Below are 14,867 nucleotides of genomic sequence, written 5' to 3'. Positions count from 1 at the left end.
CATAGAGACCAATGTCATCTCTGGCAGATCTGAGATATAAAATGTACAGCAATAATTGTATAATAACCAGAATTTGCATGATCTGGGACACATCGCTACCATTGATGTTTCCATAGGTAAAATCCATTCAGGATGCAATCCGAGACAAAAAGAAACGCTTTAACTTCATGGGAGAAGAGATCAATCTGACTCTGTCGGTCGGGATCTTTATCACAATGAATCCTGGCTACGCAGGACGTACGGAACTACCTGAGAATCTGAAAGCCCTGTTCAGGTGAGTGCACGCGTTCAGCAGTTCCCAGCAGGGTCTGCAGGAGCGCCAGGTCCACTAACATAGCATTGGGATCATTAACAAGAGTGGGAATGTCCCCGGTTATCTGCTGCAGGGTGGCACTGAGAATGGCAAAGACCCCTGAGCTGTACAGCTGACTGAGGCTGTGGTAAAAGACATTTTCAAACAATTAAAGAGGTTTACAGTAAGAAACTGTAACACGGACCAAATACATCAATTCTCCTCCTCTTCCAGTTCTCTGCCCAAAGGCATGTCTGCTCCAAGAGCGACCTCCGCAAGGGCAAGGAGGGAGGCCTGGAATCCATCCCAAATGGAACGGGGATCGAACCCTGTGCTGTCGGCACCAACCTGATCCACACTGGCTGCCCAGCAGACCGTGCCCCTCAGAGTTTTGAGCGCTGTTGTGGCAATGTGCAGTTTGACTTGCATGTTGTTGCCTGGAGCTGTGGATAGTGATGGTACATCACTAGATAATCATAGAATCCTTCCAGTGCAGACAGCTGCCATTCAGCCCATCGAGGCTGCACTGACAACAACCCCATCCAGACTCTATCCCTGTAACCCCAAGCATTCACCCTACGACTCCCTCTGATACTAGGGAGAACTTAGCATGGCCTATCAATCTAATCTGCGCATCTTTGAACTGTGGGAGGAAACCAGAGTGCCTGGAGGAAACCAACGCAGACATGGGGAGAAGGTACAAACTCCACACAGACAGTCACCTAAGACTGGAATCGAACCCGGGTCCCTGGTGTGGTGAGGCAGCAGTGCTAACCACTGTGCTGCACAGAAGATCACTGGTACATAGTAGGCTCAAATTTTTTTTTCATCACATGACTGACCAGGAATCTCTTCCGCTTTTGTTACCTGTAATTGGTGTGTGTTGGAAGGATTTACAGGTTATCTGGGCTCTGAAAGCACCTTCCTTGGCCACGAAGTCCCGGAGTGGGATTTGAACCCAGAGCTTCTAGCTCTGAGGCAGGGACGACATATTTTTCCCTGAATTACATCATTCCTAAATAAGAAAATCAATTTCCAAGTGTTTGGCCAGCTAAATGCTCTAAGAGGAAGGAAAGGCTTGATTTCCCTTCAGCTTTTGCGTGAGCGACTGCCCACCCTCTCCTTGGTAATTCTAAAGCAACTGAATCCAGGTTAACTTCATGTGTTGCCCCCTCTTTGTGGCCTTTTATGGACTTGGAAACCTTTGCAGGAGTGATCAATGTTATGTTCAGCCACAATTTGCAATAAGATGCTAACTCTAAAAATTAATTGGCTTTACCTAATAGAAACTAATCACCACTTAAATGCTGTAAATTGTGGCAGTGGATCATTATAAGTAGCTGTTTTTCAGTCTGGTCAGGTTTCTGGAGAGTTTGAGTAGCACAGTCATCATGCAAATGCCCCCAAGTGAAGATTGCATGCTTTGAATCCTCCAAGAGCTTATCACCCCAGGCCCATGTTGCGCATGGAAAAATAATTCTCCCCAGACAGCGATTAAATCACGCCAAGATTTCAAAACAATGCACAAAAATCTTCAAAATTGAGGTTCTTGCGTACTTGTAACACTTTTTTTATTTGTTTCTGGGAGGTGGATGCCATTGGCAAGGCCAGCATCACACTTGAGAAGATTTTGGTGAATTACCACCTTGTGTGACCATAGTTTTTGTGGTGTACCCACAGTGCTAATGGTTTTGCTATAACCTGGTTGCTTGTTCAACCATTTTGGAGTCAACCACGTTGCTCTGGGTCTGGAGCCACATGTAAGCCAGACCAGGTAAGGATGGCAGATTTCCTTCCCTAAAAGATTAATAGTGTACCAGGTGGGCTTTTATGGCCATCAGATGGTTTCGTAGCTAGCTTTTCATTCCAGTTTAATAAATTATTGAATTTTGAAATTCACCAGCTGCCATTGGCGGGATGCAACTCCAAAGCTGAGTCTTTGGATTACGAGTTCAGGAACATTATGCGACCATTTCCTGAACTAGGGAGAATAAGAACACAGGCTTTGGAAAGATGAGAAGGGCAAGGGCAAAAAAGAATGGAGTACTAAACATTGTTTAAACTTGACCTAAGAAATACAGAACCATCTTAAACTCGCATTGTTTTGAAGCATCATTGGCTTGACAATTTGTCAGCAATTTGAAACACCAATTGATATTGGGCAGGATTTACCGATCATGCTGGCCCCAAGGCTGGAAAATCCTATCCGAGGTCAACGGACCTTTGTTATGTTCCAAGTTCTGCCCACCACGATTGGGCGGGACAGGAAAATTCCACCCCATAGAGTTTACATCTCCGCCATGTTTGTTAAATAGAGGGTGATTATGTGCACTAACTGTTTTACAGACCCTGTGCTATGGTGGTGCCTGACTTTGAGCTGATCTGTGAAATCATGTTGGTCGCAGAAGGGTTCATTGAAGCGAGGTTGCTGGCCAGGAAATTCATCACCCTGTACCAGCTCTGTAAAGAGCTACTTTCAAAACAGGTGAGGTGAAACGCATCAGGCAGAATTACACAGCGGGTCATTCTTTGCACGCTTTCAGGTGTTCGAAGAATCATGTCAGAAAATGAATGATACTTCTGAAGAGATGTGTGAAATTTTATGGTGCGTTCAGCATGCTGTCCTCCGCTTACAGAATGTGGAGTCTGGTTTGAATGCATTCATTAGGGGAAGGAAGATGCATTTTCAGAACGTGTGCCTCACATCTCATTGTCAATCACAATATAATGAATAAAATCAATCGCACTTGTCCTCACGTTAAGGAGTCTGATCACAGCAGTGCCGTGGTGGGTAGAACTCTTGCAGAGAGGACAAACTGGAGTTGTCCCACTCCAATACAGCTTGAAAAGAGGACAATAAATGATATACACTTCACTGAGTCACAGTAACCAGCCAATTGCCTTTGATGTTTGAGGATCTCCCTGCAAACCCACATTTCATTTTCCTATTGGCTTTGTTTGTTTGGATGCCATTTCATTCACCCCCAGTTACTGGAGAAAGCTCTCAAGATTTGGCACTTGAAGCAGATGGACGATAAAAGCTCTAAATTAAATCTGGGTATCAAATAGCTATTTAATACCTTTTTTCAAAGTTTATTTCATGGCAGTATAAGTTATCAAACCCACAGGAGCTCTCTAATAGGAAGATTTGTTCCTTGAAGCTTTGTCTTTACATAAGCGTAATTAAAGTATGCGTAATAATCTTTCGGGTCAGGCACATGTCTACACGTTTCACACAAGCGAGTCATTAGCACATTGCTGCCGTATAAATGTTGCAGTTAATTGGTTTGAGGGAGTCAGGATCATCTTTACCTTAACTTGTAATATAAGAATTTCACATCGAAATTATCTCTTTTTTTAAAAAAAGAATCAATGGATATTTTAAAGCAAGAATCCATTTTCATTGATCTACTTCAGACATTCCCTTGTAGCAAATGGGAATTTATGCAAATGAGTGTTTAAGCCCGACTGTATGCTCCTCAATCCTATTTTAATAGCAAGATTGTGATTGACTCCACATTGAAGGCAATGAAGGGCCACCAAAATGTTTACTCTAATGAAACTAGACATTGATTTCCCCCATTCGCGCCCTCACCGGCTCACCCACGCACCTAAGGATATCAGTGAACGTACTTATTCTTTTATCTTTATTGACTTTAGTTCCACTGAAGTAACACCACTTAAAAAAAAATCCTGGAAGCAGATGTAAAACTTTATTGATGAAATCAACAATTCTGCAGTCGAGCTTAGTGTTAAGTGTAATAGTGTTACTGTGTAGAAAGAATTCCCTTGCATTGATGCAAGGAATGTATCAATTAAAAGTCGATAAATTCTTCACCGCAATTATGGTACTGGAGTGAAATGATATGATAAGAATGTAAGAACCAGGAGCAGGAGTAGGCCATTTGGCCCCTCGAGCCTGCTCCACCATTCAATAAGACCATGGCTGACCTTTTCATGGACTCAGCTCCACTTACTCACCTGCTCACCCTTAATTCCTTTGCTGTTCCAAAATTTATCTATCCTTGCCTTTAAAAACATTCAATGAGGTAGCATCAACTGCTTCACTGGGCAGGGAATTCCACAGATTCACAACTCTGTGTGAAGAAATTCCTCCTCAACTTAGCCCTAAATCTGCTCCCCCTTATTTTGATGCCATGCCGCCCCTCACCTTCGTTCTAGTTTCACCTGCCAGTGGAAACAACCTCCCTACTTCTATCTTATCTATTCCATTCATAATCTTAAGTTTCTATAAGATGTCCCCTCATTCTTATTGACAATAGCAAATTCATTAATGAATTCACAGGGATGAGGGCCAGGAGTTTTTGGATGTCATGTTTTCTGTCCCACCATCCAAAGAGTTGGCGGGAAACAGATCCTGCTGACATTGCCTGCCATGCAGATATTATTGGCTCCAAGTGAGCATAGATCGACTGCAGGCCAGACTTCTACCTTCCACTTTGGGAGAGGTCCCACTGTAGACTATTTAAAGACATCACAAACAAGATACTGAATGGATGGAAGCAGCAATATAGGAGCTGCAATGGATAGAAGTGGGATTGTGTGCCATCTCTGAAACCCACGCTCTGGGACTGCATGAAGAAGTATGTTTTTGGGGTCTCGGGAGAGGTAACAGCATGGTCAGGAATGGGGTGGAGAAGGGGAGGCCTGTGGGGATGGCGGGAGTTTAGATAGTAGGGAATTGGGATGGTAGGAAGAGGCCAGGAGGAGGAGGGAGGTTCAACGGCCACTGGACCCAAGGTTGAAATTCCGGCTATGCGATTTATCCATCTGTCCTCTTAATACGACATTAACTCATTTAAGAGGTAAAGACTTCTAATAAATTGATGAATCCTTTTGCCAAAATAATGGACCAATATATTCACCATGCTAAATTGCTCCATTGTGTCAGGGGGATTAGCAGGGTAAATATGTGCAGTTACAGGAATAGGGCCTGGATGGGATTGTTGTCAGTGCAGGCTCGATGGGCTGGATAGCTGCCTCCTTTACAGTAGGCAGGGATTCTATTTCTTGCAAATGGAAGAGCTCCTAATGTACAAGTCTGCTTTCCTTCCAGTATTTATTTTGTGATGTCTTTAAATGTCTTGTAGAACCATAGAATTGTTGCAGCCATAAATGTCCCCGCAAATTTCCAACTGACTGAACTGTTTTTAAAGAACCTCTGGATCACTCTGGGAGCTGGTCACCATCCTCGATAATACCATTGCCGTTGGCAACCAGTCTGGGTCTCAGTTGGGCACTGATGGGCCAATTTATGCCTTTGGAAACCTACGAATGTTTTTACCAGAACGTGCTTTGTTTAGCTCAGTGATTATCCTTTGCCAGGATCACTATGACTGGGGTCTTCGCGCAATCAAGTCTGTGCTGGTTGTTGCTGGCTCCCTGAAGAGAGGAGACCCAGACCGCCCCGAGGACCAAGTTCTGATGCGAGCCCTCCGAGACTTCAACATCCCAAAGATCGTAACGGATGACATGCCGATTTTCATGGGCCTGATTAGTGATCTCTTCCCAGCGTTGGATGTCCCCAGGAAGAGGGACCCTCAGTTTGAAGGTCGTGTGAAGCAGTCTGTCTTGGACCTGAAACTGCAGGCTGAGGACAACTTTATCTTGAAAGTAAGTTGCAGATTCTTTATTTTTTTCTTGGAAGTTATTTATCATTTTTAGCTGAAATTAGAGCTTGAAAATTCATTAAGCAGTGAGGAATGGATGATGCCGTGGGTTAGAATAATTTTGCTGTGCTTTGAAAGCAGGTGTTACTGATAGAATGACTGATGTTCTGGCTATGAAGGTGCTGTACACGTCATGTATATTTTAGTTTTTATATCTACACATAAAAATTATGAAAAAACAGTCAGCCCCATCCAATTAAGAGTGCAGCTTCACACACTTCATCTATTCCAAAACATCCTAGCTCCCAGGTGAGGTAGAAATGTGCTGAATAATATGTTCATGCCAGGTAATACATCTGTTCCCCATCTGTAAAAGCAGCTCATGCAGCCAGCTTGCAGGATACCTGCCCCAGCAGTATACCCCTGCCACTAATCTCAGGAGAGGACTTGGTAGTGGGCTGTAGCAACATTGCCCCTGGTTCTCACGCTAATCTATCATCTTTTCATGCACATCCACCGATCAATGCTGAATTAAGATTGTGAGTGGAGGCCAAGTTAGGGAGAAAAGTCTGAAATAGGAGAGTGTGTCAGTAAAGTGGGAATTGTTGGTATAGTGCAGGGGTCTCCAAACTACAGCCCGCGGGTCGCGTCTAGATCGGAGTTTGGAGACCGCTGGTATAGTGTCAGCCATATGGGCGGCTCAGTGACACAGTGGTTAGCACTGTTGCTTCACAGCACCAGGGACTCAGGTTCGATTCCTGTCTTGGGTCACTGTCTGTGTAGAGTTTGCACGTTCTCCCCGTGTCTGCATGGGTTTCCTACGGGTGCTCTGGTTTCCTCCCACAATCTGCTGTTTAGGTGCATTGGCCGTGCTAAATTCTCCCTCAGCGTACCCGAACAGGCACCGGAGTGCACCGACTAGGGGAATTTCACAGTAACTTCATTGCAGTGTAAATGTAAGCCTACTCTAATAAATAAACGTTAAACTAGCCATTTATGTTCATCTGTCAGATAAAACAAAAATGGGACACCAGATTCCCCTGTGGAGAGTTTTATATTTATCTGTGAGTTCAATACTTAGATTCTGGCAGCATCAGCTGTAACTCAGTTATTAGCACTCCACCTCCTGAGTCAGAAAGCTGTGACTCCTTTGCTAAGCTGTGAAATCTCTCAGACGTTCCAGTTAAATAGGGGAGGGGGGGTGTGAAATATTAGACACAATGAACTTAGTGAGGGAGAAAGTAGTGGAGGGACTGGCATCCCTGAAGGTTGACAAGTAACCAGGGCCAGATGGATTGTATCCCAAGTTGTTAAAGGAAGCCAAGGTGGAAATAACGGTTGCTCGAAGGATCATTCCAATCTTTATTAGATACAGGTGAGGTACCAGAGGATTAGAGGCTTGCAAACATTGTATAACATACTGGGGTGGCATGGTGGCACAGTGGTTAACACTGATGCCTTACAGTGCCAGGAACCTGGGTTCAATTCCGGCTTCGGTTCACCATCTGTGCTGAGTCTGCATGTTCTCCCTGTGTCTGCATGAGTTTCCTCCAGGCGCTCCAGTTTCCTCCCACAGTCCAGAGATGTGTGGGTTAGGTTGATTCATAGAAATCCTACAGCACAGAAAGAGGCCATTTGGCCCATCGAGTCTTCACCAACCACAATCCCACCCAGATCCTACCCCCATATCCCTACATATTTTACCCACTAATCCCTCTAACCTACACAGCTCAGGATACCAAGGGGCAATTTAAGCATGGCCAATCAACCTGACTCTCTCATCTTTGGACTGTGGGTCGTAACTGGAGTACCTGGAAGAAACCCACGCAGACATGAGGAGAATGTGCAAACTCCACACAGACAGTGACCCAAGCTGGGAATCGAACCCAGGTCCTTGGAGCTGTGAAGCAGCAGTGCTAATCACTGTGCTGCCCAAATTGATTGGCCATGATAAATTGCCCGTTAGTGTCATGGGGATTAGGACTGTAAATATGTGGGGTTACAGTTACAGGGTCTGGATGGAATTGTTGTCAGTGCAGGCTCGATGGGCCAAATGGCTGCTTTCTGCACTAGATTCTATGATTCTATAACACCATTATTAAAAAAAAAAGGTGTGAGGAATAGGCCAGAAAATTAAAGGCCGGTCAGTCTGACTTCAGGGGTGGGCAAATTATTAGAATCAATTCTGAGAGATAGAATAAACTGTCGCTTGGGCATGGATTGGTCAGGGATAGTCAGAATATGTTTTTTCTGGGTGGTGGTGGGGGGGGATCTTGTCCTGCTGACTTAATAGAATCTTAATAGATGTAGTGAGGAAGATTGATGAGGCTAGTGCAATAGATATTGTCTGCATAGATTTTAGCCAGGCATTTGATAGGGTCCCACATGACGGACTGATCAGGACTGTGCAAACCCAAGAGATACAGGGGAACTTGTCAGGTTGAATTCAAAATTGACACAGGTGACAGGAAACAAAAGGTAATGATCGATAGATGTTGTCACGAACGGGAAACAGCTTCCAGTCGAGATCCGTTGGGATCGGTGTTGGGGCTCGCGCTGTTTGTTGTATATACTGATGACTTAGACTTATGGGAGGCATGATTGGGAAACTTGCAGCTAAGACACAAATTAGCTGTGTAGTTGATAGTTGGGAGGATAGCTGTCAACTCCAAAATGATATCAATGGTTTGGTTGAGTGGGAAATGGAGTTTAAATCTGGGAAAGTGTAAGGTAATGCATTTTGGGAAGGCAAACAAAGCAAGAGAATACTCACTAAATGGGAACATGTTGAGAGGGGGTTGAGGGAGTGAGGGATCTTGGAGTGCATGTCCACAAGTCTTTGAAGGTGGTGGAACAGATACACAAGGTGGTCATGAAAGCAGAGGGAAAAGTTTTCCTTTATTGGGTGAGGTATTGAATATAAAAGCAGGAATGTAATGATGGAACTTTATAAAATGCTGTTCGTCCTTAGCTGAAATTTTGTGTACAGTCCAAAGGTGGGCAGTTTAGGTAGATTGGCTGTGCTAAATTGCCCCTTAGTGTTCAAAGATATGTGGGTTAGGTGCGTTAGACATGGTAAATGTGCAGGGTTACGAGGATAGGGCAGGGATTGGGCAAAGATAGGATGCTCTGTCTGAGAGCTGGTGCAGACTCAATAGACCAAATAACCTCATTCTGCACTGTTGGGATTCGATGGATCTGGCCACCACATTTCAGGAAGGACAGTTCAGAGGAGATTAATGAGAATGCTGCCAGGGCTTTAAAATTGTAGCTGGGATAGGCTGGGCTTGTCATTATTATTACAGTGCTGTTTGTGGAGATTGCTGTGTGCGTATTGGCTGCTGCGTTTCCTACATTTCAACAGTGACTACCATTCAAAAGCCCTTCATTTTAAAAATATTTTTTATTAGTGTAGGCTTACATTAACACTGCATTGAAGTTACTGTGAAAATCCCCTAGTTGTCACACTCTGGTGCCTGTTCGGGTACAATGAGGGAAAATTTAGCATGGCCGGTGCACCTAACCAGCACGTCTTTCTGGCTGTGGGAGGAAACCCAAGCATATGTAGGAAGAATGTGCAAACTCCGCACAGTGACCCAAGCCTGGGATTGAACCCGGCTCCCTGGCACTGCGAAGCAGCAGAGCTAACCACTGTGCTGCTCCATTTCATTGCTGAAAAGCATCGGAATATCCTGGGTCATGAAATTATAAATTCTTAACCCACGACAATGGCTGCTTTTTATTTTCAGTTTTGGTTGATATGTCTTGGGAACTCTCACGTGTTGCAAATCACTCCCAACTAATTTTCATTTGGATGCCACCCAATTATGTAATCCCAATCTCTCAAAATCCTATTTTTCCTCTGAGCCTATATGTGGAAAGACAAGTAGGTGAACACGAGGGTTGACTGTTCAAGTGAAGTTTGATGCAAGTGCAAGAATCAGCACCTCATTATTCAACTGGACGTTTTACAAGTATCCTGCCTTAATATTTCCTTGAACAGCCTCTACCCTTAAGAATATTCCACGTTCTGTCCATGGGCAAAAACATTGAATGTTAACATTTTTGGAGATGGGGAACAATTTCATGTCAAGAGTGAGGATGCCCCTTGCCACCCTTTCCCATGCCCTCTCCGACAACTGTGCCAGCAAGATGGCCAATCTAGATTTAATTTTTTTCCACCATTCTCCCACTTTAACAACTCTCACACTCTGTGTCCTGTATACCTTCTATTTCTCTCATTATTCACCCATTTGTCTCCTACTGGCACATCATTTCTACCCATTAACCATTTCTTGGTCCTGGCTGTGGAAGACTAAAGACCATTCTGCCTTTTCCTGTGCTTTGTATGTGTATCCTGTGCATGTGGTATTTGTGTTATTTCCCCACCTCTGACACATTCTCTCTCTCCCCCCACCCCCTGCCCCATTATAAGGCAGCATAGTGGTTAGTACTGCTGCCTCTCAGTGCCAGGGACCAGGGTTCAATTCCAGCCTCAGGTCACTGTCATGGGGTTTGCATGTTGTCCCATGTCTGCATGGGTTTCCTCCAGGTGACTGGGCCTGTACTCATTGGAGTTTAGAAGGCTGAGGGGGGATCTTATAGAGACGTACAAGATAATGAAGGGGCTAGATAGGGTAGAGGTAGAGAGATTCTTTCTGCTTACAGAAAACAGAACCAGAGAGCACAGCCTCAAAATAAGACGGGGGCGGAGGGGGTGCGGTGCGGTGCGGTGACAGTTTAGATCGGAGTTGAGGAGGAACTTCTTCTCTCAAAGGGTGGTGAATCGCTGGAATTCTCTGCCCATTGAAGTGGTGGAGGCTACCTCGTTGAATGTATTTAAGTCATGGGTAGGTAGGTTTCTGATAGACAATGGAATTAAGGGTTATGGGGAGAAAGCGGGAAAGTGGAACTGATCCACTATAAGATCAGCCATGAGCTTATTGAATGGCGGGGCAGGCTCGAAGGGCTGGATGGCCTACTCCTGCTCGTATTTCTTATGTTCTTATGTTTTTTCCTTATGTTAGGTGCTCTGGTTTCCTCCCACAGTCTGAAAAACATGCTGGTTAGAGGGATTGGCCATGCTAAATTCTTTCTGTGTACCCAAATAGGTGCCAGAGTGTGGCGACTTGGGGATTTTCAGTGGTCTTATTGCAGTGTTAATGTTGGCCTACTTGTGACAAATAAACTTTAAACGATGTCAGAAGGTGAAGGTGGATGCTGAATATGTATGTCCATATTTGGACAGAGCTGCTTTAATTAAAACAGCATCTTCAATGGAGAAGCACAATTGGACACTGATGATAACGGGAAAGGGATGACGGATGATCAAGAGCCTGGTCAGAGGCAGGCGAGAGAAAGGGACAATGTTCAGGAGGGAATTCTGGAGTGTGAGGATGAGGCTGCTGAGGACATTGCTGCCAATGGTGGAAGCAAAGGGAGGATTAATCTATTGGAGGTCAGAGTGGGAAGAACAGAGCATTCCTGGTAGCAAGAGAAAGGGAGGGTAAGACTAAGAAGGGATTTAAAAAGATGGGGGCCAAGTCTTAGGCACTGAGGAATCAGAAGCCAGGGTTTATGTCCACAAGGCAAGAGTGATGGGTGAGTGGGACTTGATATAGGTTATTCAAATGGGAATTTAGTGACAGTAAATTATCTGATATTGTTCTTTTCCTTAATGACTAGATTATCAGGTGTATCTTTCACACCTGGCATTGTTAAGGTGGTGAGTAGGGATTCAAAAATTGAAAGGTTGAATAAATAGTGATTGATTGCACTATGCAAATGAGAAGTTCTGAAATAAATTGTTTATTTTTAAATAGAATTTCTTCCCTGCAGCCAGGGCCACTGGGAAAACACTAGAGATTAGCTGTTCAGAAACAGGATTTGTTCCCTGCAACATTTTGCTGGTCAAATATCCAACTTCTATCCCATTTTTTTAAAAAAAGCGTATATTTTCATAGGGGCGAAGTGTTGAATGGAACTCGTTTCTCCCCAGATGTATCAACGTTTCAAAGAAGGAAAAGAAGCTTAACGCTGGAAAAATATCAAAGTAATAATGTTAGTAAACTGGCAATTTAGCGTCCCAGAGTAAGCCACCAAAGGCATCACTGCAGAAGCCAGGGAATTTAAATTCAATTTATAGAATGGAATTCCTGACCAAAACATTGCTTTTCACGGAGGCAGAAGTCACAGTTTTGCTTCACCCTAACTTATGGCCAGCCATTTCTGTTCTTTTATATTAAGTTCCAGCCTGTCTGGTTAAATTGAGATTAGCAATCCCATGGTGCCATTTGAATGAATCCTATTGGATTCCTGGCCAACGTTCCTCTCTCAGCTTAGTGATGTGAAAAATGTCTGATGGGTCGTTCGGGATTTTCCTATGTGCAAATTGACTGCTGCTGTCTCTTATAACTGTACGAGTAATCCACTGATTGTAAAACACTTTAAAACAGCCTGATGATGTGATGTTATGTGAATTCAAGCTTTTTCTTTGTTTTGGCACTCGATTGCTTTGCTTATTCTTGCAGGTGGTTCAGTTAGAAGAGATGCTTGAAGTGAGACACTCTGTCTTTGTCGTGGGCAATGCTGGAACTGGCAAAACCCAGGTCCTGAAATCCTTATACAAGACGTATCAGAACATGAAACGGCGACCAGTTTGGGCTGATCTTAATCCCAAGGCTGTCACTAATGATGAACTCTTTGGAATCATCAACCCAGCAACTAGAGAGTGGAAAGATGGTATGTAATGATTCCATAAAGCAGATCACACAGCAAATTTTATCCAGCATTGCCACTAAGCAGAGGAAATTAGAATGAAGTCGTGTTGGTTTGATTTCTTGAATGGATAAGTAGCAAGTCTTTGGACTCCTTGACATTCTTGTATTCTGGGCAAGACTGTGGTTGACAGCTTAGCTGTACCAATTGTGAAATTAGTTGACCCAATTTGGTTTAATTTATTATTGCCACATCTTTGGTGTATAGTGAAAAGTATTGTTTTTTTGTGTGCTATACAGACAAAGCACACCATTCATCGAGTATATAGGAGAGAAGGAGAGGAGAGGGTGCAGAGTGTAGTGTTACAATAGTAGCTAGGGTGCAGAGAAAGATCAACTTAGTATGTAGTAGGTCCATTCAAAAGTCTGATGACAGCAAGGAAGAAGCTGTTCTTGAGTTAGTTGGCACTCAAACTTCTGTATCACCTTCCCAGTGGAAGCAGTTGGAAGGAAATATGTCCTGGAGTCAATGTCAGGTAATTGCCCAAATAGATGGACATGTCTGTTATCGAAGTTTACATGTGCAAACAGCTACTTAGGCAAGGTAGTCTGGGGAGGGAGGTGGAGGAGGAATAAAGAAGAGTAAGATTGCTGAAAGGAGGACGAAAAGCTATCATTTGATTCAATATTCTAGATGCTATCTGACATCATTGTACCTCCTCCCTCCCTAACCCCACCCCCCATAGCCTGTATAACAAACAAGAATGGTTTCTTTCCGTGTCCACATCATAGGCCTCTTCTCATGTATCATGCGCGAGTTGGCGAACATAACCCATGATGGTCCCAAGTGGATTGTACTGGATGGTGACATTGATCCAATGTGGATTGAATCTCTTAACACTGTCATGGATGACAATAAGGTAAATGAACTGAGCTGTCAATCTGAGCCAATAACAGCAAGCTTTGCGCAGTGAACACGAGAAAAGGAACAGTTGACAATAGATGTGGCACCCTTTCTTTTAAATAAAAAAAGCTGCTGCTTATCGAATTTAAGCCATCCTGATTTCAGAACTTTCCTGTCGTTGATCTGTTAAATCGTGAAAGGCTTCCCCCAGGATAGGCTTGCTGGGCAGAGATGTTAAAAGAGCATTGCTTTGCTGAATGAAAGCTTAAATAATGAATATATTCAACATTCCTAATTGGAACCAGCATTGCGGTGAGCCGTGTGCAGGTTTGAGAATGCAGACACTGAAGTGTGACCCCACAATGTTTCCAGTTCCTGAGCTGCCACCTTGCGTATTGTAATCAATAAGGCATTTGTTGCAAACAGCTTCAAAATGCACCTTTGAATGCTGATCTGTAGATTTTGAGTATTAAAACAAACTTGCCTTCAATGGCAATTACCCTCAACAATCGTTTCCATTAAGGTTACAGTTTATTCATCAGCGTCACAAGTAGGCTTACATTAACACTGCAGTATTGTTGTTGTGAAACTCCCACAGTTGCCACACTCCAGTGCCTGTTTGGGTACACTGAGGGAGAATTTAGCATGGCCAATACACCTAGCCTGCACATCTTTTGGACTGTCGGGGAAACCGGAGCACCCAGAGGAAACTTGCACCGATATGGGGAGAATGTGTAAACTCGACATAGATAGACAGTCGCTTGATAACAGAATTGGACCCTGGTCCCTTGTGTTGTGAGCCAGCAGTGCTAACCACTGTGCCACCGCACTGCCTGATTATTGTAAAGTACCTCTTCCTTATTCAGTTTTACCCTATCCATTTTCTCTATTACTGTCTTTACTGTGACATTGACAGTGAACACAGATGCAAAGTGCCTCAGCCATGCCCATTCTTGTCGCACTTTGCTCTTTTGGTCAATGATGAGTTCCACTCATCCTTTAAGTACCCTTTTATTTTTGATGAGATGGTTTGGGTTCCTTTTTACATGATGTGCTAATCTATTCTCGTACACACTTTGCCCCTTTTTATCTCTTTCCAAAAAAAAAGTCCTTACGGTGGAATTTCTCAGTCAGTAGAAATTGAGGGTCGGGAAACGGAATACTATTTTTCATACTGACGTTGCTGTCTTTCTATTCTAGGTTCTGACTTTGGCCAGTAACGAGAGGATCCCCCTCAACCCCACCATGAGACTTCTGTTTGAAATCAGTCACTTACGAACAGCAACCCCAGCCACTGTCTCCAGAGCAGGTATGTATGGAACCAA

At 43.8% G+C, this 14,867-nt stretch overlaps 1 protein-coding gene across 1 annotated transcript in view; it reads left to right on the top strand.

The window, feature by feature from the left end:
- Positions 1–14,867, top strand: part of dnah9 (dynein, axonemal, heavy chain 9) — a 521,732-nt gene that overhangs the window by 145,499 nt on the left and 361,366 nt on the right. Inside the window, exons 29-34 of the mRNA XM_080209043.1 lie at positions 117–274; positions 2,639–2,777; positions 5,639–5,926; positions 12,453–12,663; positions 13,431–13,558; positions 14,743–14,851. Coding sequence (XP_080065169.1) covers positions 117–274; positions 2,639–2,777; positions 5,639–5,926; positions 12,453–12,663; positions 13,431–13,558; positions 14,743–14,851 — 1,033 coding nt within the window. The remainder of the gene's footprint in view (positions 1–116; positions 275–2,638; positions 2,778–5,638; positions 5,927–12,452; positions 12,664–13,430; positions 13,559–14,742; positions 14,852–14,867) is intronic.

This window comes from Carcharhinus amblyrhynchos, chromosome 21 (assembly GCF_965287045.1).
Source record: "Carcharhinus amblyrhynchos chromosome 21, sCarAmb.v2.hapA, whole genome shotgun sequence".
Taxonomy (NCBI): Eukaryota; Metazoa; Chordata; class Chondrichthyes; order Carcharhiniformes; family Carcharhinidae; genus Carcharhinus; species Carcharhinus amblyrhynchos.
This window is presented reverse-complemented; position numbering and strand designations above follow the sequence as displayed.